This window comes from Solea solea, chromosome 4 (assembly GCF_958295425.1).
Source record: "Solea solea chromosome 4, fSolSol10.1, whole genome shotgun sequence".
NCBI classification, from domain to species: Eukaryota; Metazoa; Chordata; class Actinopteri; order Pleuronectiformes; family Soleidae; genus Solea; species Solea solea.
This window is the reverse complement of record NC_081137.1, coordinates 19,895,191-19,922,076: the sequence shown is the minus strand read 5'-3', so window position 1 is coordinate 19,922,076 and position 26,886 is coordinate 19,895,191. Positions and strand designations below refer to the sequence as shown.

Sequence of the window (26,886 nt, the reverse complement as noted above, 5' to 3'; positions counted from 1 at the left end):
AGCACTAAACGTAATAATCAAAATGGGGGGAAAATGAATACTACATCAGCAGGAAGTTATTGAACACATTTATACAGTAAAAATATACTGAATTGAAATCTTGTAAACAAAGAAAAGCCTACACAAACTGAATTGTTGTGGTTCATGTCTGCACATGAGTGAGGCAGATCTGTACAATCATCAGCCCCACTAACTATAGTTATAGTCTAAAATGTTTCTGAGCTGTGGGTATGTGTCTGTGTGTGTATTTTGGGATCAAAACCTGGTCCTAATGAGGCAGAACCTCATTTGTAAGGAGCTGGTTATGTTTGGGACTAAGATTTGAACTGTGATGAGGTTAAGGTAAGGGATAACGCTTTGTTCAGGCAGTCCAAATGAATGGAAGTGGATGCAGTATCAATTAGAAGAATAGATGTGTGTGTGTACTTGCATAAACACTGACCTTGTCAGGACCAGTAGTCCTCATTAAGACTAAAACTTGGTACTAATGAAGCTGAATCTGTAAATTTAGTGCCAAGTGTTTTAACTGATTAGGTTAGGTATAAGGGTTTAATTGGGCTATCAAAATGAAAGTGTCCATGCAGTGTTCTTAGAACGATACATGCACAAGACTGTGTGCGTGAGAGAGAGAGGTACAGAAAGTTCTGCAGCTCATCCATCCATTTGCTTCAGTGTACTTCTGTGCCTGGATACAGACCACACAGACAGGACCTGATTCTCATCATCATGACAACAGTGCTACCAAGCAACCAATCAAAGCCCTCGGAGCCCTGTTCTGCGAGCTGATTGGTCTCCCCGCTTGCAGCCTGTTGTGGAATGCTCATCTTTAACCTCTCTGCTGCCATGCACGATACATACAGTCCACATTTTCCTCAATGCAGATTATAGCGCTGTGTGTGTAATCCTCTGAGATGTGATGTCATGCTTGCACTGACGTGTTTTGAGGTTGTTTTGCATGTGGAGTATCGGCATTATATATATATGTATATATATATATATGTGATTATGTAGTAATAAAAGGCTTCCGCTTTAAGCACACTGTCACCACCAGTGTATTTGATCTAAACATATCATTCTTATTTTAAAAAAGTGAGTGTCAGAAGTTAACATCTGTCGTACACCACTGGATTTGTGAAAGCCCCTTGTGGACTGTAGTTTAAATGATCATCTGGCATCTGCACTACACTTTCCTGTTAAAGCACAAAGTAACACCATGTCATTTTATTCCATACCATAAGCTTTAACACAATGCAAAAATTGCCACAGCATTGTACATTTACAGTACAGTACATAGACTGTGTTGTTTACTGTAGTCTAATGTTTATTAAATGGAAATATGATGTTGGCTACTCATGATGAGGTGTACAGCATGGTTTCTTGTGGACAGCAAAATGTTGGTTGAATCATCTTTTCTGACAGCTTGAGATGATATCTTACTGTTGTGGGAAATGTGCATAACAGTTTTTAAATTTCATTTTTTTTTTTTTTTTTACAGTAGAGGCCAGATTAGAACTGAACTGTTAATTAGGTTAGGAGCTTGGTGACTGAAAGTCACAGGAGGAAAGTAAAGGCTTCCCATGTTGTAAAATGACAAGGGTTTGTTTGTTTCTTTATTGATATAATATCTCTGTATTTAACCCATCCTCTACTAGGAAACTTCCTAGAATTAGGAGCAGTGGGCAACACTGCCCAAGCAATGGGTGTTGGGTATATTTGGTCAGGGGTACCCCAGCCGTTTGACCTGACAGGGATTTTAACCGGCAACCCTCTTAATGCAAGCCCAGTTCTATGCACACTACACATGCAGTTACTGGGTTGTACATCAGAACCGAACAGAGACAGCAGAGGGATGGTGGGGGCACAGTTACCCTGCAGCTGCACAGCATCAACGAGACTCTCCTAAAACTGTCACACACGTGTGCTCTCATCTCAGTTCAAACTGACTGAACCGCTCCGACTCCGTGTTTTTTTTTGTTTTACTTCACAGTGGAATGGGGGCAGATTCTCCACGCCGCCATTTTTAAGGAACTGCCTATCGAATACAGAAACTTTTGCTAGCTAGTGCTGAACGCTAGCTGCTAGCCAGGTGGCCAGTAGCCCGTCTGCTCCCTTGCTAGTCCGTTGTGACAGTTCAGGCTTGACAGCCATTAGCCCGCGTATCTGGTCGCACGTTAATTATCTGTGGCCACTGGGGCAATATTGGCAACAGAAACGGTTATTGCTAAACTGGACAATTCAGTCATACTAGGAGTCAGTGGTCGGCTGTACAGAATACGGCAGTTGTGCTTTGAGATTAGCGAATTAGCACTGCTACTTGTTAGCCAGCGAAAACGCAGTACTTTAACTCTGGAACTGCATAGCATCATCTGTGATTTAGCGTGAGTCGCTTTTAAAGCTCCGCCGTGCCCCGGTCGACTGGATTTGTCTGCCACTATAACGCCTCACCCCTCAACCCTATGTGGATTCGTTTTGACGAGGTGAGTTGACCAATAAACCTAGCGTTGCGCTTTCTAATTGTTTTGGTTTGGTTTTACGTTACACACTACACATTGCAGATGAGCTGGATTTCCAAAGGGATTAGCCCACTAGCTAGCTAGCCTGCTAGGTTGCTAATCGCTTGCGAACCAAAAGTTGCTGTCACAACTCTGTCGCATCGTCACATCTAAATGTGCCTTATTGTGCAACTTCAATCATACATTGTAATAATACGTGTGTTCATTTTGAATGACACTGTAACACGCCATGGCATTATATCAATATTTTAAGAGCAGAGTGGGCTAGCTTAATATTGGGGGGATGTGTTTGTTGTAAATAATGGGAACAGATTGTTTTCCTAGGATGCGTTAGCTAGCTGTGTTAGCTTGCTAATCCGCTTCATGCAACTATAGTTGAAACCAGTGCCACTCCCTCGTTTTTGTTTTTGTCCACTGTGGTTGTGCGTGAAGTGGAACTCGGCTATATGGGAGTTGTGCTTTGGAACTTTGCTCATCTGCAAGTAGTCTCATCTGTCACATACTGTTAGCTGCCTATGTGGCGGTTGGTGGCATTGGTCTAAAATCCATCTGTGTGCCCGTGGAGCGCACACGCATTGTGACATTGTGTTTACAGGCAGCATTAGCATCAAGAATGTGACAAATCGTTGTCGACTGTGCCTGCCGTTTGAAAGCGACAAGCAGAGGTCACATCCATCGGCCGCAGATGGCTGTTTTTGTTCACAATGACGTGAGTCGCATTCCTCCGTTTTTACTGTGTTGATATTGCGTAACAGTGGCTATCACACAGCGAGCTTCTCTCCTGCCGGGATTATGTATGCCTTCGCCGTTCAGTTTTTGCGTGACAGTAGATCATCTACACCGGGATTTAATAAAACACCTCAATATGAACGAGTAATGAGTGTTGTTCAAAGTCTAGTGTCTTATAAAGAAGTTTAAATGATGTTGGGGTGATCTGCTGCCCAGAGCTTGATTGCTGATGGACACAACATCTTTATATTATTTATATATAGTAGCTCTCCCTTGTCTGCGAAGCACTGCAGTGTTAGCAATCCACCTGTCTTTGTTGACCGTGAATGTCCATGTTTTGAATGCAGCCTATGGTCTACAGCTGACAGGCAGGTACAAGTTGTCCTCTTACTTCAACATATTCCTGCTAGGCTGCCTGTCCCTGCTTTCTTGTGTTTCCCATGACCTGTGCTGATCATCTCACCTGTCATTTGCTTATCTGTGTGTCTTAATGCTTGTTTACGGCATGAACAGCTTCCCTTGTTTATTTAAAAGGGCTTGTTGGGAGATGAGTGGTATGCAGCTGTTGTTGAGTGTGAGGCAAGCAGCCCTATGCAGGGGAAGCCTCTGCAAAGTTGTGTTGTCTTTGTGTATCAGTGTTATATCTGGGGAGCTGAATATGGACACGCTGCTTAATGGATTTAAATGTCTCCTTGGAAAAATGGATTAGACACTCGAGTAAAGCCTGCCATGTTTGCTAAAGTCTAGATCCAAGTTGGCCATTGACAGTGAGCCACTGCAGAACAAGGGCTAGTTCCACAGTCCGATCCATCGTTGCATCACAATTTTAGATTTAAGTATTGAAATATGTATTGTATTAATGGATTAGCTAGTTTGATGCTCATTTATTTCACTGATTCTCATCTAATGCTTACATTTCAACTCATTTTAGCTGATTAAAGTAATGGCCTGTCTGATGTCAGTGATCTTTGGGGTTTAACTACTCTGTGGTGACCTACATGATGACTATAACATTCAGTGATGTGGTAGTTCAAAAGAATTAGTGGTCAGGGTGTTTGGGTGGCTGCGGAACAGTTTAGAAACAAAAAGCATATTTGATGAATGAGATAAAGTGTAAGAAGAAAAAATGAAGGAAATACACACCCCATAAAAATTGATCTGTCAGTAGTTAGTTCAAGTTTGTCCTGTATCCAGTATGCGTCCAGGAGCAATAGATTTATAAACCGGGTTGAAAACGCAAGAAACTAAACTGTTATTTTGTTTGGGGGGGTTAGTTTTCATTTCTAATATCTTGAAAGATAAAAACTCTGTAATTGTATTTGAATATAATGCTATAACATAGGCTACTGTACCTTGGTCTGAAGACATGGTTGTCTGTACATGAAAAGTACTGATTCAGAGTTTGCCGGTATTAGCTTGTCAACTAATGCACGTGTTACTGCGACATATATTTTAGGGCATTTGTAAAGAACAATGCCGTTTACCAACTGTACCAACCTACTTTTGTGTTACTTTAAAAAAGTTAGATGTCTCCTTTGTCCACATCCATCCAATCATGCTTGTTATGCACCAATGACACCAGAACAAATTCCTTGTATGTGCAAATCGTACTTGGCAATAAAGCTCTTCTGATTCTGATTCTGATTCTGATCACTTTATCCTCCAAATGAGGGTCGTGGGTCACTGGAGCCACAAAACACAAGGCGAGGTACACCCTGCACAGGTCTTCCTCTGTCCACATCATCTACGAATTACTACAAATGGGGTTGTGTTGCTGTTGACATTGGGTAACTTGAGAGCTTTCATTTCCTCCACTGAGTGTAAGCCACAATCTGTTATCAGTCTAGGAAGTAGGAGCATGGACACTCCACCCTCCATCTTGGGGATAGAAACGTGGTGCGTAAGCCATTTGAGCACATGTTACCAATATAATCAACAGTGTCTCTGTGCAAACAGCTATGGTGTTGTTTTTATTGGGCCTTTGACTCATGTTGTTTAAAAATAGACATACACAACCCACCTTTTCTCTCATAGATCATTGTGCTCCTTGCTTTTTTCACTTAAAAATCCCTATGCATTACAGGACTTGATTGGGGTTGTTCATGTCTAAGTTAGCACAAGCTTACATGCACTTCCTTTATGTCCTTTTTGGCTTTTGAGGACTTGATGATAGTGTTATAATGTTGCATTGAAGGATTTCATGTGGACCAGTTACATCTGGCTCATACATGGTCATTTAATAAGGTGTGTCAGCTAAATGCATTTCTATTTAATTATTTAGCAACACAGCGATATGCATTTCAGTGAAGGCTGAGATAAGATGTACAATATGATGGTGTGTGTGTGTGTGTATATATATGTTTGTGTATGTGTGTGTATATATATATATATATATATATATATATATATATATATATATATATATATATATTTACACGAGTGTGTATGTATCTTGAGTCTGTATGAGAATTATTTCCCTGGTTTGACACACCTGACTCTAATTAATGAGTCGTTATCAGAGCTTGAAGAGCTTGATAACGAGCTGACCATTTGAATCAGGTGTGTTGGAGCAGGGAAAGCTGGTTAGTTTCCTGTGGGGTTACTGAGTCATAAGAGGTGTTTTGATTATTTTACAAGCATTTTAAAGATGATGTTTTAGGGGTGAACTTCGTGTCCCTAACACAACTCTTGTCTAATGGGTGCAAGGAGATGTCATTCCAGTACAAAATACCTAAAATGATAACTTTGTAGGTGACCCAGGTGTGTTGTAGTCTAAGTAATTTCATCAGACTATCACCCAAGCTGATATTTTGAGGTTGTTGGTCGAGCCGAGCTTTGTTGGGTTCAGTCAATATGCTCTTGGGATTGGTTTTAATACGCTTTTCCCATCTTATGTCGGCATTTTCATATAGCAGCAGACGGCAGGATTGCTCTACGGTTGCTCCTCTGTAACTGACCCTGAGCTGTGCAGCTTAGAGTTTCACTATAGGGCATCAATAAAGTATTTGATTATTTATCATTTACCTCAGTTTCTCTTTCTTCCTCTCCGTGACACCCTTTGCGTATTGGCTTGTTCTTTATTAGGCTTCTTGTTCATTTTTACCGTGCAGAGGAAATCAATGCACATAATGCATCAGGAGCGAATCCATTTTCTCGAGCAGCAAAGCAAAACAACTTTTGTTGCATTTCTCGAGCACACTGTCCCCTTGTAATAATGTCTTGCGGTCGTGTCCATCTCCTCCAGATTTAGTCTTGTGACTAAGTCTTAGTTGCTGTTTGACAGAGAGAGAGTGAGAGATATGCAGTTCCATTGTGTGTTGCATAAATGCTGCAACTGAGCCATTATTTATGTTATAGGTTCCACCTGTGCTTGTCTTGTGTTGAAGAAATCAAATTGCTATAGTTTTTGAAATAAAGAATCAACCGTTTTTGCACCTTTTCTTTTTCCACATTTTCCAAATGTGGAGGAAATCCAGGCCAGCCGGCTTTTTCTGCTTTTCCATGCAGATTTGAGAGTATTGTTCAATTTGAATGTACAGTCTTTTATTAAGAAATAGCTCTTTACAGAGTAATGTCATGTTTAGCCTGTCACCAACAATTACAACAAAATTCTGTGCATTTTGATATAGGCCTGAGCAGATAATTGTTTTCAAATCAATTGCAATATAACTAAATGTATTGGAAACAATTCATATCTTTGTTTTCATCATTGTATTAAAATATAGAGCAGTAAATGTATTGTAATGCATCGTCATTTTAATCTATTACACAGTCAATATTAACCCACTCTGCTTCCTTAAAGCAAGTTTATTACAGTGCCCATTTGTAAATGTTTTAGTGCATTATGATTTTAAACTAGAACAGCTGTAAGAATTTATAGAAAAATTAGATAAGATGTGAATGGTACTCTGTCTACTAGTACTCTGGTACTAGTCTTCTACATTTGTTGAGTTTCACACTAGTTTTTTCCTTTCTCAGTCAGCTGGATCACTTTTTCTGCAGGATAAACCTTGTGACATCCAGTCAGCCTTAGAAGAGCAGTTTGTACTGATAACTGTAGGTTAGCTTTTAGCGGTGCTGCCACCAATGCAGAGATGTCTGTAATATAAACTATGTGTGTTGTTTGGAACTAAAGGGATCTTGCCTTCCCCAAGTTTACATAGGAGGTTAAATAGGATGGAGTTATTCTTTAAGGCTGCATGAATCTCCACTCTTTCTTACTAGATTAGGGTGTTTGTGTTTCATTCCGCTCTTTGATATTTCTGTAATGCACAGAATTGACATAACTAGCAGAGCTGCCTGAGTAACTTACTGTGTAGCTTGAATGTGCATATAAAACATCAAGTACTCGATTAATTGAGAAAATATTTGACGGATGAATCGATAATGGAAAATAATCGTTAGCTGCAGCCCTCTTTGGCATATACCACAGTGTAGAGGAGATGTTCTTTTGATAAAGTATTTTATTTTTTTTCTATCATATTAAGATCAAGTGTACAATGAGGACTGTTCTTGAGCTTGAGTTTCTTGAAAAATGTTTTTGCATCTGCTTTGGCTCACTGTCCTGTTACACTATCTTACTTTCAGTTTCTTGATTTACTCCAGGCCATTTTCATGCTAGGATTTGCTGATAATGTAATCTATTCTTCCCAGTATCTGTGCAGTGTTTCCTGTGTTACTGCCTGCCACACTATCACAATATGCCCACTCCCACACTAAACAGTAAGCAATGCTGTTTTAGTATGGTTACCAGAATTTAGACTTGCAAGAGTTGCTGTATATGAAGTTGTTGAATATAACTAAAGTGATATAACATAGGACGTAATGCTTGTTTTTCACTGTCTGCATTCTGCAGGGGTTAATTTATTTAATGTACAACAAAAGCAAAATTTTTCCCCCTTTAAATGTCTGGCAGGAAAAGCTGTTTCAAATGTGGCTAGGCCAAAACCACAATTACCCATTTTCTCCCAACAAATTTCACCCACCATCAAGAAAACATCTGCAACTATCTGATATTTATCTTGATAATTATCCATGATGAATAATTTGACACATCTTTCATCATGATAAATATTTTAGTTGGCTCGAACACCCAGCACTAGTTGTGTCTTTAGAAAGTAACAAGAGAGGTTGAATATCAGAGTGCATAATGTATACAATAAACCCCTATAGTAACTATCTTTTTTTTCCTCTAAAGTATATTCTCAAGAAATACCATTAGCACCGCACCGCTCATGAAGTAAAACTAAACTAGTATGCTTTATTCGTACACATGCATTCGTCTTTATAAAAGCACCTAATATCGTTGTTTTGCGCATGTCGCATGAGTTAACAACAACCCAGTTGATGCATGATCCCATTTAGAGTACAAATTCGACCTTAGGTCCTCTAATTGATTCCGCTAACCCCCCCCATAACTGTTGGCCACCTCATGCTGTAGCAGCGGACACTAAATAATACATTTATTGTGGATATTTGTGTTGCCCGTTTATTTCAGCAGCTTACAGCTGTAAATATTGCTGAAGCAATCTGGACTGATGCACTTTGTGATGACTCTGTAATTAGTAGATTATATTTGAGTCAGCTCTTGATGAAGATTTCTTTTACGGTTCGGTCATTTTCCTCACTTCTATCCCGAGACTTGCATCAGCAAAAACAACCGGACGCTTCTTTATAATGTACACAACTGTTGTTTTAGTCTGGACTCTCTAACATCTCTGTCTTTCTATATTTTTATTTTCCTTCCCATCCAGGTGCCCATGTGCTGATTCAACAGGGCCCACCATCACTGCAGATGAATCTTCAGCTGCCTTGGTGTAGCTCAGCACCCAGATAGTCCCATCCCCTCTGAGTGGGTGAGAAGGGACTATATCATCCAGGATGCCTTCCTCTGTAAGGGCAGGGAGCCTGAAGGATCCGGATGTGGCTGAGCTTTTCTTCAAAGAAGACCCAGAAAAGCTTTTCTCAGACCTCCGGGAGATCGGCCATGGAAGCTTTGGCGCCGTCTACTTTGTACGGCAATTACATCTTGTCACTGACTCATTGCGAAAAAGAAATGCACTTTGAATTATCCTGTTTATAGAAATTGGAGACAGGGATGTGACTATTAAAATGAAGGAACGGTTTTCTCACTCATACATGAGTAGTCGATAAATACTCATTCCTCCTCCTCATAATTTGTTAGATCTGCTCTTTTTACACATCAAACGATCCCCCATATCTTTTCACACATATTCTGCTTTCCTTTTCATTAACACCAAATTACGTAACTCTGAAATTACACTTAAACTTTATCTGTTTTTAGTCTGATATTAGGGGGTCTAGTTACATGATTATTATGGGCTCATCCTAATGTCAATTTTAATCCATGTCATACTTAATTTCTTCAAATGACAGATTAGCAAAGTACAGATCCTGAAATTGTGCTAGTCATTTTGTTGCATACTCTAGAAATAAAGGAATTATTAGTTCTGTTTTGTTCAGTAACTCAAGGCTGCTCAAGTCGGCAATCGAATCACATCATCTTATCTCATTGACGGAATCTATTCAATAAAGAACAAGAGACTATTTGTTGAGTTATTTTCAGTAACCATTGACCAAATAGGTTAAAATAGCTACGTTGAAGTGTGTGCATCAGTGTTGCCTCATTGAAGAGTGTGGTAAAAAGGACAGGAGCTCTTGATAAACCACAATCTTTATATGTTATGAGTTGTATGTCCTGTATGGTATGTAATGTACTGACAGTGAACTTTCTGTTTTTCAGGCACGGGATATACGCACAAATGAAGTGGTGGCAATTAAGAAGATGTCCTACAGTGGTAAACAGTCAAATGAGGTGAGACCAACTTAATACTTGTGTAAAAGTGGAATTTATTGAAATAAATCCTCTGCCCATGAGATACGTTTTCATCCACTATTGTCCAAGTCAAGATATAGAGCTGCTGGATCACAGTATCAATGTTGGGTATCATAGCAGTTCTAGTTCAAAGTCATTTAACCGTTTCAACTAGATCATTCCCTTGTACCCACTTTCACTCTTATTGTCCCGGAAAGAACTCATGATTTCAAATGAGCTATAACCGGGTTACACATAATCAACAGGCTTCACAGATTAAGTCCCTTCTTTCTTCCACAGAAATGGCAGGACATAATAAAGGAGGTGAAGTTTCTGCAGAGGATCCGGCATCCTAACAGTATAGAATACAAAGGCTGTTACCTACGTGAGCACACGGCATGGGTATGTCACCTAGTACATCGTCATAATTTAAGGGTTATTTCACTGTGTAAGGTCCTTTTACATTGATTTTTTTTTTCTTGATTGCATCTGTTCTTTTTAGCTGGCCATGGAGTACTGTCTTGGCTCAGCCTCTGATCTCTTAGAAGGTGAGCAGATATTCCCTATTTTTAATATTTATGGCTGGATCCCACTCTTTCATGTCAGTGACTATAACACAGCCCTTTCGTGTCCCCGTACCAATACAGTCTTTTTACAAATCTAAACTAATTTTATTTGTAGACGTCGGCTAATGATTATCTCTCCTTCAGTTCATAAAAAGCCTTTACAAGAAGTAGAGATTGCTGCCATTACACATGGTGCTCTGCAGGGGCTGGCCTACCTTCATTCCCACAATATGATTCACAGGTGATTTTTGCTTTTTTTTTTTTTTTTTTTTTTTTTTTTTGGTTTTTGTTTTTTGTTTTTGACATTCTTGTTTTTGTTGCCTGTAGACATTACAGCCCCTTACTCTGACACGTACTTCCTCACCCTCTCTCTCTCTCAGGGATGTGAAGGCAGGCAACGTCTTACTAACTGAGCCAGGGCAGGTCAAACTGGCAGACTTTGGCTCTGCCTCCATTGCCTCACCTGCCAACTCCTTCGTGGGAACACCATATTGGTGAGTGAAAACTGAAGAGATTGAATGTGATGTGTGCGTGTGATAAATGTTGCTTTCTCTAAAATGTTGTCTTTTGTCTCTAATGGACTGTATGCTTTTAAACAAAAAAAGCACTTATTCATGAAATAGATGTATCTTTAAAAGGCATTTGCCTCTATATGCATTCTCACACTTTTGCCAGACTCAACATCGGTTAGCTGCTTTTTGATGCTATTTATGCTGCTGATAAATCACTTGGATAAGTCATTAAAACTGCCATTATTTCTTTATCTTAAAATTATAATGGCAATGTCTGTTAGTTTGGGGAATCGCAGTATAACTAACAGTCCTTTTTTTTTTACATTTAAGAAGGTGAGTGTTACTGAAAATCTATTAAATTATTAATTTCCCCCACTTTATCTTCCTCCTCCACTTCTTCCAGGATGGCCCCGGAAGTGATTCTTGCTATGGACGAGGGCCAGTATGATGGGAAGGTGGACGTCTGGTCCTTAGGGATAACCTGTATAGAATTAGGTAGGTAACCATGTGTGTTTACTCCATACGTATTATTATATTTATTAAGATGTAACTGCAGTAGAATATTTTAGAATATGAAAAGTGTTTACATGTCACCCAACATACGACCTAACCAGGTTTACATTATGGTCTTACTAATTGACAGTTTTTATGTGCTGGTATTAGGGTTCTGTTTGCCCCTTACAACGTGTTCTTTGTACATTTAAAAGTTGTCTCCAAGCTTTAAAAGTCTGTAGCCACAGAGAGAACTTCTCTCCTTTTTAAAAACATCTCATTAGCCTTCGTGTGTGTTTTTTTTCAGCCCTGCATTTAAAAACTCAGGGACACAGATTTTGACATTGATGGCAAGGATTCTTGCCTTGTATTTTTAATCCTGTGACATCTCAACCATGGCTTCATCTTAGAACTGATAATTTAGCACATTTTCCATAAAATATGGAAGGGATATAATTTTTCCTCCACTCAGTCTCAAATTACCAGTATATGAATGTTGGGCCATATCACAAGGCCAAGTACTGACTGGTTATTTCTGTTGCAGCGGAGAGGAAACCTCCCTTGTTTAACATGAATGCAATGAGTGCCTTATACCACATAGCACAGAATGAGAGTCCCTCACTGCAATCTAGTGAATGGTAAGGTCTTACACACACACAGTAATAAGTATTTTTTTTTACATTGTTTTTATATGTGCACAGTTTGTTATTTTAGTGTGGTCATGTTTGGTTTCTTTCACTAATTTTACAGAAGGAATTGCATTGAATCCCACAATATTTAGTTATAGCTTAACTGAGTTATTGTCATTATGAGTTTTTTAAGACAGTTGTTTTAAGCCAGAAGCAACACAGTGTAACTATTGACAACATGTGGCTGTTACATATTTTTCCTTATTTGAATTGACAGTTTTCAAATTCGAATAACTTTATTCATCCCCAAGGGGCAATTTGCGACACGTAGGGCCGTTGCACACAGTTCTGTGACTATTGTGTATGTTTTACAGTTAAAATAATGGCACTGGCCTTTGTTAAAGCTTTCCATGTTGGTGTGTTGTTCTGGTTTGACCCTCTATCTTGTCATCTTTGTTTCAGGACGGATTACTTTAGAAACTTTGTGGATTCTTGCCTTCAGAAAATCCCCCAGGACAGGCCACACTCAGATGACATGCTGGGTGTAAGTGTTTGCATATACTTTACACTACTTTCACACACAAACACAGGGCTGAGTCAGTTTAAGACGAGAGATTGACAGGCCCTCCTGTTATAAATCTCTTTTTTATAATGTTTGTGATATGTTCTTTCCTCATAAAGCTTCCATTTCAATTAAATAATCCTCTGTTTCCTGACTCACACACTACATGTACACACACACACTGTCAGTTTCTGATTTGTTTTTTGAAGTTATGACCTCATAGATATCTACAATCAGCAGAAAATTCTCCTTAGAGCACTGATGAAACCCTCCACAGTGTCCTATAACATACCACCGCAGCACAAGAACATGAAGCATCAAGCACACACTACTGCAAACTCCTGACTCACAAGTCACTGCAACTCTAGTTACAGCAAAACACAACTGCCCAAAGGCCCAGAAGACTTTATCCTCAAAGCTAAGTACAAAGTGCAACCAATAGGCAAATTACAATAAAACTGGCTACAAATGCTAATCACTAAAACACACACAGACTAACAGAGGCCTACTGAGCAAACCATCAAGATAATCACACCACACAAAACGCAACAAGACGTCAGGTTGAACAAGCCCCCAAATTATGTCCCAAAACTCCAAACACACTTAAACACAGAGGCTCAACAAAACCACAGAGTCTGGTTCTGGTTAGACAGAGAGAAAAAAAACAACAATTTATTTTCTTTTAAGTGTGATAATGTCTAATTAGCTCAGGCTGATGTGCCAACAAAAACGAACAAAGCAGCGAGGCCAAACAGACAAAGCCCCAAAGGGCCATCGGATCTGTTGTCTTCCGTCTAATCCAAACCAACATCCCCAAACTAAAACAAAAATATAACGCTTGGACCATGAAGAGAAATCAAATAGCAGAACAGAACTCTAAATCACAATGAACCAAATAATAATACTGCTGCTGGTTGTGCTGCTCCTACTTCATCTGAGGGACAAAATGAAACACCATGAAATCAGTTTGCATCTCCCCCAGCAGGGGGCCACATGTGATACCCACTAATTGATTCGGGGTCTGTAATCATGGAAGTGTAATCCCCTTGGTTCTACAGTATCTTTTTTTTTTTTTTAAATGTTTTTTAAGTTTTAAAACTGTGCTGACTTTAACACAGTTATAACTCATTTCACTAGACCTCTGAATTCCTTCTCAGATTTACCTCCTTCAGTTTAATTGCAGGCAGCAAGTTTGGATTTTCTTTTTCTAATTTCTTTGTCATTTATAGGAACTGCTCAGATTGTTTGTAAAGCGATGCCCTAATAAAACAAAGAAAATAAATGACATTCTGTTCTTGTTCTCTCCTCCCTTTCTCCAGCATGCATTTCTGCAGCGTGAACGTCCAGACTCTGTGCTAATGGATCTTATTCAGAGAACCAAGGATGCAGTGCGAGAGCTGGATAACCTGCAGTACCGCAAGATGAAGAAGATCCTCCTCCAGGAGGCTCACAATGGACCAACAGCAGAGGCTCAGGACGGAGATGAGGTGTGTGGAGGTTTTTATGTTAAAGTAAAGTAAAGTGAAGTGAAATAGAATAGAAATACCTTTGCTAAATTCATTGCCTCTAACCATGTAGAGAAAATAATTAAGCATGCATTGGTGTGCATGCGTGTGTCTCTGTGTCTTTCTCGCGTTCTCTTTCTGGCTTTTTCCTCTCTCTCTCTCCCTCCCTCCCTCGCTGTCTCTCTCTGTGTACCCTTTTCACTCTGTCTCCAGGAGGTGGAGCCGGGCGGAGGACGGACAGGAACTGTCAATAGTGTTGGCAGTAATCAGTCCATCCCCAGCATGTCCATTAGTGCCAGTTCTCAGAGCAGCTCCGTCAACAGTCTGAATGAAGCGGCTCAGGACAGCCACAGTGAGCTGGACCTGATGGAGGGAGACCACACAGTCATGTCCAACAGCTCGGTCATACACCTCAAACCGGTGGGTAAAGTGTCTCAGGCACGCACCTGTTTATTTGTAGATGAAAGGGTCACCAATTTAACCATTGGAAGTGGTTCGGGGAGTTTTGTCATATCTGAGGAAATTACTCAAGGTAAATCACTAGTTTATCGCAGAACTGCATTAAAAATTGAGCTTAACAGCTGTGAAAGAAGTTCATGTGTACTATTTAGGTAAGGGGTGTTACTGTGGGAAAGTATATTATACTGTCTTTTGAATATTCGTTAACATAATAAAAGTGCAATTTCCCAATTAGAATCCTTTCATTTGATTTATCGATTTTTGTTAAGTCGTATGTAGTGACACTTCCCAAATTTTATATACATAATATAATATAGTAAATTCCCAGATGCTGTTGGATTCAAAACCAAATCCAGTCATTTCAGAAGTAGCCGTATTCTGTCAGGATACATGTGTCATGTTCTTCCCTCTGTTCTCCGCACAACTTAAAATCAGTCTGTACAATAATGAACCAGTGTTTTGTGAAGAAGATGAGTTAAAACGGCAACAAATGTTTTGGTATTATAGGATGTTGCATCAAGTGAGAGGGAATCTTCCCTGTAAAGAAAAATGGATTTGTAGTCCGACCAAGCACTATTTTTTTAGTGGGATTTTCTTCCCATCTGTCTTACTTTCATTCTCTCATACTGGTTGGATGTGTACCGTTAATTACTGGAACTGAATAATACAAGTTCTGCATTTTGGATTCAGGATGAAGAAGAAAGTTTCACTGGAGAGCAGGAAGCCACAAGTCAACCCTCTGAGCCCCAGCCAACACCAGCTCAGATCCCGAGGAAGCACTGCCGCAACAGAGAGCATTTTGCCACCATACGCACAGCATCACTTGTAAGAACATGATTATTTCTATGTGCATTGTTACCTGATAATGGTGTTTATTACTGTCTGTGTAAGAGAGAAAAAAGACACTTTGTGCCTTGTTTGATAGAAACTCTGTGAAATGTGTAGAATTGTCTTTAAAAAGATGTCTCTACTGCTTCAAAACTCAAATGTATCTAGTTTTTCAGCATAATAAATCTAAATGTGAGTGAACTGTGTTGATTGTTGATTGAATGGTATGTGCGTCTCGCAGGTCACCCGAGAGATGCAGGAACACGAGCAGGACTCTGAGCTGCGGGAGCAAATGTCAGGATACAAACGCATGAGGCGGCAACACCAGAAGCACCTGATGGCTCTGGAAAACAAGCTGAAAGGGGAGATGGATGAGCACCGCCTGAGACTGGACAAAGAGCTGGAGAGTCAGAGGAGCAACTTTACCCAGGAGATGGAGAAGCTGCTCAAAAAACACCAGGCAGCGCTTGAGAAAGATGTAGGAGGACACATACTTTACACTGATGTCAAAGCAATTGCCTTTGTGTTTCTTACTTACGCATCATTTGTTTGGTTTAGCTGAAGACATTTACCAATGATGAGAAGAAGTTCCAGCAGCACATTCAGGTGCAGCAGAAGAAAGAGCTCAGCAGCTTCCTGGAGTCGCAGAAGAGGGAATATAAACTACGCAAAGAGCAGCTCAAAGAGGTAACCGTGAACAACTTCATGGCTTCATAACTTCATGAAGAAATTGTATTATTTTACGCAGAACTTTAGCCAGAAGAGTTTTGTGGTTTTGGCTTTAAAATGATTTAATCTAATTATAAGCTGTCAAGCTAGATGCAGTCAGCCCTAACCATGGACACCAGCTCCTATTCTTGTATTGCCACATGATGACGTCGTCCACTAATGATACTGAAACGTCTTTATGGCAGGAACTTAGTGAGAACCAGTCCACTCCAAAGAAAGAGAAGCAGGAATGGCTGTCCAAGCAGAAAGAGAACATCCAGCACTTTCAGGTGAGGAATTCTGTGACATAAATTTTCCCAGAGTGATTTTTTTTCTCAAATTTACAACAAACACAGAGAACATACACAAAACTTGCCTCCCGTCCTCCCTGATTCCGTTCCCAGGCAGAGGAGGAGGCCAACTTACTGAGGAGACAAAGGCAGTATCTGGAGCTGGAGTGTCGGCGGTTCAAACGCAGGATCCTCATTGCCAGGCACAATGTGGAGCAGGATCTGGCCAGAGAGGTACTCAAACACTCACACAGAGAACCACATACTCTTCTATTTATTTGATTTTGTTTCACCTTTTTTTATTTTCCCCTCTTTTTTCAGGAGCTCAACAAACGGCAGACACAGAAAGACCTGGAGCATGCCATGTTACTCAGGCACCACGAGTCAATGCAGGAGCTTGAGTTCAGGCACCTGGGGACGATCCAGAAGGCACGGGCAGAGCTGATCCGCACCCAGCACCAGACAGAACTCACCAACCAGCTGGAGTACAATAAGAGAAGGGAGAGGGAGCTGAGGCGCAAGCATGTCATGGAGGTCCGACAACAGCCCAAGAGCCTCAAGGTATAAAGTGATGGACTTTTTCAGTTTTTTCTTTTTGATAGTGTTCATCAACTGACCCAGTGATACCCCACCCATATACTGTATTTTATTTATTCAGTCAACATTTTAATTTTCTTTTGCTTTCCCAGTCTAAGGAACTTCAAATTAAGAAGCAGTTCCAGGAGACGTGTAAGACTCAGACCAGGCAGTACAAGGCCCTCAGGAACCATCTGCTAGAGACCACGCCCAAGTCTGACCACAAGGCGGTGCTGAAGAGGCTGAAAGAGGAGCAGACAAGGAAGCTGGCCATCCTGGCCGAGCAGTATGACCATTCCATCAATGAAATGCTCTCCACACAGGCTGTAAGTCCAAGAAAAACAAAAAAAAACATTATTGTTATTAATATGAAGAATTGTCTAATTGCCCTGTAATGCTTCATGTTGGTCAGTATGTGTATTTAGTCATGTGATGTCCCAGCACATTTCCTTGTAAGTTAAGTGAGTTCATTTAACACATAAATACCAATAAATTAGTATAATTGAGTTAAATTGTGGTTCTTATTTTATTCTCGCTCTCTTTGCTCTCTTTGCTCCTGTTTCTCTTCCGTTTGCCTGCCCTTAGCTGCGGTTAGACGAAGCTCAAGAGGGCGAGTGTCAGGTGCTGAGGATGCAGCTGCAGCAGGAGCTGGAGCTGCTCAACGCGTACCAGAGCAAGATCAAGATGCAAACCGATGCTCAGCACGAAAAGGAGAGAAGGGAGCTGGAGCAGAGGGTGTCTCTGCGGAGAGCTCTGCTGGAGCAGAAAGTAAGAAAGGCTCTGGACGACTTGTTTATTGTGTCAATAAATTATGCTGGAAGATGTTGTGTTTTGAGTTTATTGCAGTCACATGCCTTCTTTGTTTTAAAATCAATTATTGGAATTTAGTGTGATTGACTTGATCAGTTTTGCCCTTTTGACCAATTTAAGAACCAACTATGCTCTTGAACCTTTTTTTTACATATTTGTAACTCATTTGCTCACTCTGTTTATTCCCCCAGATTGAGGAGGAAATGCTTTCCCTACAGAACGAACGTTTAGAGCGAATCCGCTCGCTGCTGGAGCGTCAGGCCCGAGAGATCGAGGCTTTTGACTCAGAGTCCATGCGTCTGGGCTTCAGCAACATGGTGCTCACTAACCTGGCCCCCGATTCCCAGGGAGGCTGGGGGGGTGGAGGTGGAGGGGGCCAGGGGGCTCAGGGGGGAGGGCACTGGCCTGGAGGAGGGGGCCACCATAGTCATCACCACCAGGGTGGCTCCAGCTCACAGCAGCCTTGGGGTCACCCAATGCTGGCTGGGGGTCCTCCGCCATGGAGCCTCCACCATCCTGGAGGAGGAAGTCAGAGGGGGAGTGGGGGCAGCGTGGGAGGGGTGAGAAACAGCCCACAGGCTATGAGGAGGACGTCATCGGGGGGAAGGAATGAACAGGGCATGAGCAGGAGCGCCAGCATCACCTCTCAGATCTCCAATGGATCCCATCTGTCCTACACCTAGAACAATCTCAAACAAAAACACAGTAGTTGTCTTAGGGCAGGGTAAATACTTAACATGTCCCGCATCTGTGGAAGAGCCACTCAGCATTTCCGCATGTGCGTACATGCCCAGGGTTCCATTCATGCTAAAACGGGGATCCGCATCAGTCTAGCGTATTGCGCATGCGTACTCGATCTCACATTCCATTCTAGTAGCGAATATTTCCTCACCGGGGTGGGGGTTCGCCCTCCTTTTGTATGTTCTGTGAGTGCTGAGTTACACATGTGTGGGTACCAGCCTGTCCTCATACAACCTCTCGCAAGTTTCCATGTTACCGTCTCTTCTGACCTAAATAAGAGCATGCCGCCAACTGGACAGGGAAAGTCTTTTGTCACAGGGAGCACACACGGTACGATCAGCTCAGACTCTTAAACAGAGGTGGGCTAACGCTCGGCCACGTAGGCTCTGTGCGGACCAACGCAGTAATGGTCACGTGACTAAGTGTATATCATGCGTACCTTTTGCGGAATGCAGCGAGTACGCCCGCCCCTTCACATAGAAAAACACTGTACGGAGAGGCCATGCATACACAGTTCAGAGTCTGGTTTCATCTCAGCCCCGTTCCTCTCTCATGACCAGTGTTCTGCCGACAGCAGTCTGTGTAAACCCAACAGTCTTTACACCAATCTAAGATGGCTAAAGGCCATATACAGTGCAATAGTGTTTCACCGTGATATAGAGTGTTATTTTATGTTTATATTTGCTATGTCGGTCTCTGTTGCCATAGATTCAAAGATTGTATTAATTTTAAATACCATGGAGTTTTATTATCAGGAGTTGTGTGTTATATATATATATATATATATATATATATATATATGCAGACACGTGGTTGCATATGAAGGTTGCATTAGGGGAAACCCATGCGCTCGGTGTGTGCAATTCTTTTAAAAGCATTTAAATATTTGCCCTTTACAAAATTCTTCCTCAGTCTAAGGAGTGAAGTGCAGGCATTAAACTCGGACAAAGTTTAATGAGATTACTGTTTTTATGCTGTTGCAGACAAATGAGAAGTGAGGAGGCAAAGTAGGGAGCGTTAGGAAGAGATGGTTTTAGAGCATGTGTAGAAAGGAAGTGAAGAGCAAAGGTTGTTGTAAGTCCGTGCCTGTTGGTATCTCTGACTTTATAGAACTAGTACAACTACAACGGTTACTCGATTATTAGTCAATTATTAAATTAATCGGCTATTTTGATGCTTGGTAAATCAGTTGGTGGTGATTTTTTTTAACGATTAAAACAAGCTCTTTTGATTTTTCAGCTTCTTAAATGTGAGTATTTTCAGGGTTTTTTGCTCCATATAACAAAGAAATCATTCACTGAAATCTACGGCATAATCGATGATAAAAAGTTATCAGTGCCATGCAGTTTTGTTGGAGTATTTTATGAACTACACGTGGTGCTGTAAAGATGCCATATTGCAGAGTCAGAGTTGTCTTTCCAAATATTCAATGCCAACAACATTGTGTTTTGTTTTTTTTATGAGATTGTGTGAGTTCAGCTCATACTGTGTGGTCAAGCAGATGCATCCATAGCTGGACTGGAAGGAGGGAAGCAGAATGTTGAGCTGTTGGGTTTCCACCGGCCTCTGCCCTTCACTCATACCTGCCCAGTGGACAGTTGCTCTGGGGATTACTGAAAAACTTAAGTCCATAAACCTAATGATGAGGGTCGTTTTTCAGCAGCACCTAACCTCTACTTGAATGCTTTTGAACTGAGTGTTCACGCTTCACTCGTTTGTGGCAGTGTTTTATGGGACACTATGCAGCAAAACGACTTTCTCTGATGCTTCACCACAGAGTGTCACGACTAGATATTAGAGATGCACCGAAAATTCGGCCACCGGAAATCTCCCCGATCATTGATGTAAGGATAAAGCAGCGCGTAGAGAAATGATCCAGGCTGTGTTAGATTTATTCTTTGAAACATGAATGTGAATCTATACAATTGCAATGCCTTGGCTTTAATGAGGTAAGTATACACGCAGTCCCAGCCATAACAACAAAATTAGATTAAAAGAAACAACAGTATAGCATTGGCATAATTTATTCCTGTGTTTTCGGCCAAGTGTTAACTGATTTTCGGTTTTGGCAAACATTTTTCATTTCGGTGCGTCCCTACTAGATATAGATATATACTGGGTCATTAAGGTGTGTTAGCAAAGTAATAGCAGACTTGGCTAAGTTAGGTAAACGCACTCAAAATTAAAAATTCCGATTAACGCTTTTTAGGGCAACTCCTTGAGTAAGGTCAATCACAGCTGTCTAAAAATGTGTTGTAAGGAAGGAAGCACTTTGAATGAACACAGAGAAGCTAAATTCTGAACCCTCAGTCTGGTTAGGTGACTGCTGATTGACTCAGTGGGTTGGTGATGCTGTGATCTCCGCTGCCATGTCCCTGCAACCTTCCCTGGACTGACTGACACCCCACTCTGTCTCACCCCTGGTGTCTTACCACCTCTCCCTCCGCTCCTCCTGAGCCTGGAGTGGTCTTCACCCCACCCCTCCCTGATCTAATTAAGAAAAGCTCTTCAAGTCATATGAGGTGGGGGGGGGGAATAAAGTGTGTGTGTATATATATGTATTAAATCTATATAGAAAAAAGAATTCTAGAGAAAAAGAAACGATTATAGAGGAATGGAGATAAATGTCTGAAGTCTTATTGTGAAATGCAAAGATTTATGCATTGTATGATAATTTTTTTTCCGGAGGTGGAATGTACAGGAAACATGTTAATATTGTATATTTTGAATTTGAAAATATGGAAATCTAATCGACAAAACAAAAGCCGGACTCATTTTGTTGTGATGCGGATACAGTGACGTGATGTTTTCACTGTCTGAGAGACTTGTTACACACACGTTCTGTTGTGCACGATGACAACACAACTCTCCATCAGCTATCGTTGAATTAGGATGATTTTGCGACATGAAATCTGGGTCAGTGTAGCCATTGATTTGGCTTGGGCGTCAACTCGTCGGGGGGGAAAGATGGAGTTGTTCTTTGAAATCTATAAAAATCTGCATAAAGAATATTTAGTGCACTCCAAAACCAGAAAATAGTTTTCAAGTTCTTGCAGAAGACTGTGAAAATATATCCGTTTGATATCTACACAGAGTTACTCCTAGGTGTGTCGTGGGGTCCACTGATCATTTGGACGTTTTATGTTAAAATAATGTAATATGCACACCGTCTTTTGGTCTGCGTCTACACAAAGCATTTTCCCACTGCACTTAAGTATTTGCCTTTTTCTTTACTCCCAGAATATACAACTGGATCCTGTTGTTTTTTCAGGGCTCGGCTCTGAATGCGTCAGGTGGTTGTGGCTTAAATTGTCTCTTCAACCAGTACGTCGTCGTCGTACACCCAAAAACGTTTTTACCTTGTAGTCATTTTTATCTCTTCTATTACCACAGAGTGTCATTTTGTTCCCCCAACGATGTCTGCAGAGGGCCAAAAATGAGTGGCACAGTTTTTTTTTTTTAAGTCTCTTGTGTTTACTAGAACCGCAGATTTTTTTTGTTTGTTTGTTTCGTTTGTGGCAGTTTGGGCAGAGTCTAGCTTTAGACTTTGGTCACTCTGAACTGGATCAGTTGCACTGATTGCACAAGTGATTGACCAGATTAAAGAGTCTACTGTGATTCCCCCCGGTGTGCTGAGGGACGGCTGCCGTTGGCTGAGAGTGGGCAGGGTCATGTCTCTGTACAGTTTGTTTAAGATTATTACTTTTATCTCTCCTGTCATTTGGTGAATCTTGCTGTTTTATTATCATCCCTGGTCCCTCAGACCTGTATTAAATTGTATAGATTGTGCAAAACGCTGAATGTCACATAGCAAGGCTATTCCTTAAAAATGACAAAGTGATTTAAAAATGTATAAAGGAAATTCAAAAACAAAGTTTAGGGGGTTAATGTAATATTTTGTTTGTAATTACTATTTTTTGTTGGAAGAGGGCTACTGGATTAAAAAAAATCATCTGTAATAAAGTAATTTTAATATTTTCTTTGTGTCCTAGTGTTTTGTGAGCCAGGAAGGAAAAGGTATTTGAACCGTACAGAAACATAACGTAAGTGACTACGACTTATTTTTGTTTATTTAATTAGTTCTAATTAAACGTACCTGTTGCATTAGTCAGGGTTCGTATAGGTGAAATACTTAATAGTTTTTAAATCATAATCATTTAAAAGTATTTTAAAAGGTTTGAATTGTGTATGAAGAGCTCAAAATGGAAACTCTGTCTTTCTGGAAAAAATAGCTATATGAATAAATAATTTGCTGATAAGAAGAATGTATAAATTAGTGATATACCCCAGCTGTGAGGTGCTGATTAAGCTTGAAAATTGACTTTTTTGAAAAGTGTAAAAGGTGCATGAACCCTGATTAATGAGTAACATGTTTAGATGAATACCCAAAGTTGATCTACAAAGTCTGGTCATCAACGTCATCCTCTATGCTCTTGCTCAATTTACAGAAACTGTGTGAAGCAAAACACTTTTATTTTGAAGTTTTACCCCTGATGTTCAAATCACAGTCACAGGAGAATTGTCCACAAGGATGAAAGCTTTCTCTGCTGTTGTCATCCTCAAGTATCTCTTTCTCCTCAGCGTGTATAGGACCTCTTCCAGGTGAAGGTCCCTTCCACAGCATCTAGGTTGCTGGATCCAGTCTCCTGTGGTCTTGGTCTCCTCATAACCGAGGTTCTCCTTCTGCGAGGAGAGCCTCTGCCACTGGTCCTGTTCCTCTGCCCAGCCTGACCAGCATATTCTCCTTGTGCATCACCGCAGCTCACCCAAATCCTCTCCTCACCTTTTAGGAAATCAGCCACCACTCTGAAATACTCCAGAACAGCAGTGTGACTCCAGAAACCTCCACCCACCTCCTCATTATTGCTCCTCTCTCCCGTTTCGTGGTCTTCAGTGGTGAATCCACAGTGCCCTCCTCTGTCCGTCAACGCCAGAAAGAAGTAAGGGTTGCTCTGGAAAAGAGGGATGGGTAAAGTGTTGACATGTGGGAGGAGAGGGTCGTCACTGCTGCAGATACAGAGCACCGGCACGGCCACCTCATCTGCATCCCTTAGTGGTTCATTCCTCTCCCAGTAGCTGTCCCAGTCCTTAGCCGGGAAAGCCCTTTCGCCCAGCATCCACGCTGCCGAGGGCGCCACATCCCAAGTGTGATGAGGACCTGGGTTCAGTCTCGAGTTTAAATTATTTGTTAATTGGTGCTGATTCTGGGCTGAAGAGCAGAACAGAGTTTCTTCAAAGTCTCTGAGGGAGGAAGAGCGGAGAGCCTGGTCCACGTCCACGACTGCTCTGAAGGAATTTGTGTATCTGAAACATTTTTTTATACATTAACACAACATTCCTATTACTCTTTCCGTTTTTTTCCCCCCACTCTTGTTCATCTCACCTTCTGAGCGGCAATTTGCGGAGAAACAGCGCCCCCCAGCGATACATGACAGGCATGGGTGTCTCAAACCACAGTTGGCCCAGAAGCACAGGTGAGATGGCTGCAGCTGCTGTCAGGTATGTGTTCGATCCACATTCACCCAAGTAAGAGAGGAGAACACCTGAACCTGAGCCCTCACTCACTGCCACCAGCACAGAGGACGGGTGGCAGCTGTGGACATAATTCACCACCTGAAAATGTAGGAAATCAATGTGTATAATCAAAGTTTTCTAAAAAATTAAGTTGTGCTATGAGTGAGTATTTGGGCCAAACTGAAGAAATGTCTTTTGAATACTTCAGGAATAAAGTCTTAATATTATGAGAATAAAGTCATAATTATTATTCAAGCAAAAGATGAGGACAGCCGAGCATTTTATTAAAGATATATTTTGTGGTGTGCTTCACAAAAACCTAATCTTCTGTCACATCAGCACCACATGATGAAAAAGTCAGCCTTTGTCACGATCATCTCTTTTGTCGTCATCAGCAGTCATCTCTTTTCTATTGAATTACAATCCTTACCCTAGTATCACAATCATACTGAGTCATGACAAAAGCATCTCATCCCAGTCCAACTATGATGTACCAAGAGTTTCAGCACACTCCCTGAAACGTTAAGCTTTTCAACAATGTCTAACACATGAAAATCGGAAATTATTTGTAGGAGGTGTGCCTTTTGAATTTTGGCACTCCTCAAACTGGTTTAGGTTTAGAATTTTAGCCTCAAAGATTTACACCTTCTGGGAGCCAAGTGACTGTATCATCACATTTACGCCTTCCTACCCCCTCCCGGCCTAGCCGCCGGTGACATCTGATATCCTGATAGCCCACAGGACCGAAACTATTATAGTAGTTTGAACAATGGTTATCAATAGCAGGTCTAGGGATATTATCTCCCTTTCCCAAGCACGTCGGAGAACTACAGTGTCCTTCCCAAAACGGAAAGGGTGTTATTATCCTTCATCTGTGCGTGCTGTGATGACCCCGCCCATGTTGAGGGAGGTACTATAGTAATGGGAAACGACATGCCTTATGCACAGTTTTCTCTTGGTACCTGCTCAAGATCAGTTGGGTCTCCAAACTCAGTCAGTCGTGCTGTGGTCAGCGGGCATCCCGCCGTGCCGCGGTGGTGAAACACTGCAACATAAAAGCCCTGACGCATTGCCTGATGGGCCAGTGCCTTTAAGTGGGGCGTCATCCCCACCCATGACTGAGGGATGAGGAGGAGGACAGGAGGTGTCGATGTGAAGCAGCCGAGGGTCTTTCCCCCCAGTTGATGTTCCTTCCTGCCGTCCCACCTTTTCCTCGCAACCTTCTCACCCCATCTTGTGCCCACAGCCCAATCCAAGGCTACAATCCCCCCATCTCGCAGTAGCAGGTTCTCTCTTGTGAACTGTATCGTGTCCTCAAGTTGATCACACAGCAGGCTGCACAGAGTCTGGACGTGGGGGTCCCCTTTGGGCCAGGGAGCCAGTCTCGCCCTGGCCAGAGAGCCACAGTGCTGAGTCAAATATTTGGCCAATGCGGTGGGTTTGCAGATGAGCCTGGGTTCTTCTTCAGTCCTCACAGGTCGCCCTGTCCAGTGACGTATGGCGGCCCAGCGGACAACCAGGCACAGCAGGAAGAGAAAGAGGTATGGGAGCAAACAGAGCAAACAATCCCATACAAATAGTGCCATTGGTAAACAGAAAGGATCTCAGTTGAACATGAAATCCAATGTTTTTCACGGGGTTTGATCTTTTGCTGGGATTTCCTCACTAATATTCGACCCCCATGTTTGATAAACTCCTACCTTGTTGCTTCCTGCACCAGTACAAAGATTTAGCCTCATGAGTTGAGTGATGTTCTGAATGGTCCCCCCCTGCGTTTCTCCTCCCTCCATAAATCATTTACCGAGGACGAATACAAACTGATTGACCGCAGGCCACATAAACATGTCCCATTTACAACAGCACTGTCACATATTTATTGTTTTTGGTGACATTTTCCTCTGAACGTGGCTCTTGCTGGTTATCCCCCCATTCAAGTTATAGATTCAGAGAGCATTTATAAAAGAAGTTGGACAAATTAAAAAATAAGAACATTAGTAGAACGAATCGGGCACATTAATGAATTCCACATTTAATCTGAAGTTTGAAGAAATTACCATTCACTCTGATTCTATGTGAAACAATCCAGAAAAACAAGAATGTTGTGAGTCTTACTTACAACCCTTTTATTGTTAATGATTTCTTAGATTTGGAATCATCACAACACCAAAATAAACTATACAGTATATATTTAAGGATGTCACGTGTGACAAACTTCCCTGTTATATTTCTATTACTTTTACTGACCATTATCCTGCTTTTAATGGAGCGTGAAGATGAGCCCTTAAAGTCCAGGAAAGTCGCGCATATTTTTAAATACACATGATCTATATTTCGCAGAACTATGTTGAACTCATCTCATTCCTGTTTAATAAAATGTCTTTCCGACACGGCAGCAAACAGGACTGAGACAATTCTACTGCTCGGGGGGGTGAAAAAAAAAAGAAAAAGCATAAGCAGTTCCATAGGAAGAAAGTTTCTTATCAGATGAAGAGTGCGGCAAACAAATAATGACACTTGGTTTCTGTTCACAGAGTCCAAACAGGGGCGAAATGATAACACCATCAACAGCAACAAAGGTAAAGAATCTTGTGCTTAGTAAAACATGGAAAATGGTCTT

General features: G+C 41.3%; 2 protein-coding genes across 3 annotated transcripts; one reads left to right on the top strand and one right to left on the bottom strand.

Moving 5' to 3' along the window:
- Window positions 1-1,832: 1,832 nt before the first annotated feature.
- Window positions 1,833-22,733, top strand: LOC131458199 (serine/threonine-protein kinase TAO1-like). 2 transcript variants are annotated; one of them, XM_058627060.1, is made up of 21 exons: window positions 1,833-2,477; window positions 8,996-9,254; window positions 10,006-10,077; window positions 10,378-10,479; window positions 10,580-10,625; window positions 10,788-10,884; window positions 11,024-11,137; window positions 11,559-11,650; window positions 12,192-12,285; window positions 12,739-12,820; window positions 14,158-14,325; window positions 14,557-14,763; window positions 15,493-15,627; window positions 15,872-16,108; window positions 16,189-16,317; window positions 16,545-16,628; window positions 16,743-16,862; window positions 16,950-17,189; window positions 17,318-17,530; window positions 17,790-17,972; window positions 18,206-22,733. In XM_058627060.1, the coding sequence occupies exons 2-21, from the start codon at window positions 9,123-9,125 to the stop codon at window positions 18,695-18,697; spliced, it is 3,039 nt and encodes a 1,012-aa protein (XP_058483043.1). In that variant the 5' UTR covers window positions 1,833-2,477; window positions 8,996-9,122; the 3' UTR covers window positions 18,698-22,733. The 2 variants fall into 2 exon arrangements, with proteins under 2 accessions (XP_058483043.1, XP_058483044.1); XM_058627061.1 differs by lacking the exon at window positions 1,833-2,477 and adding an exon at window positions 2,846-3,222.
- Window positions 22,734-23,178: 445 nt separating this feature from the next.
- Window positions 23,179-25,997, bottom strand: LOC131458200 (protein ABHD15). The gene is made up of 3 exons (XM_058627062.1): window positions 25,232-25,997; window positions 24,139-24,368; window positions 23,179-24,059 (listed from the first exon to the last, which is right to left on the bottom strand). Exons 1-3 carry the CDS (start codon window positions 25,853-25,855, stop codon window positions 23,333-23,335), a joined length of 1,581 nt encoding a protein of 526 aa, XP_058483045.1. The 5' UTR covers window positions 25,856-25,997; the 3' UTR covers window positions 23,179-23,332.
- Between the last annotated feature and the right edge of the window lie 889 nt (window positions 25,998-26,886).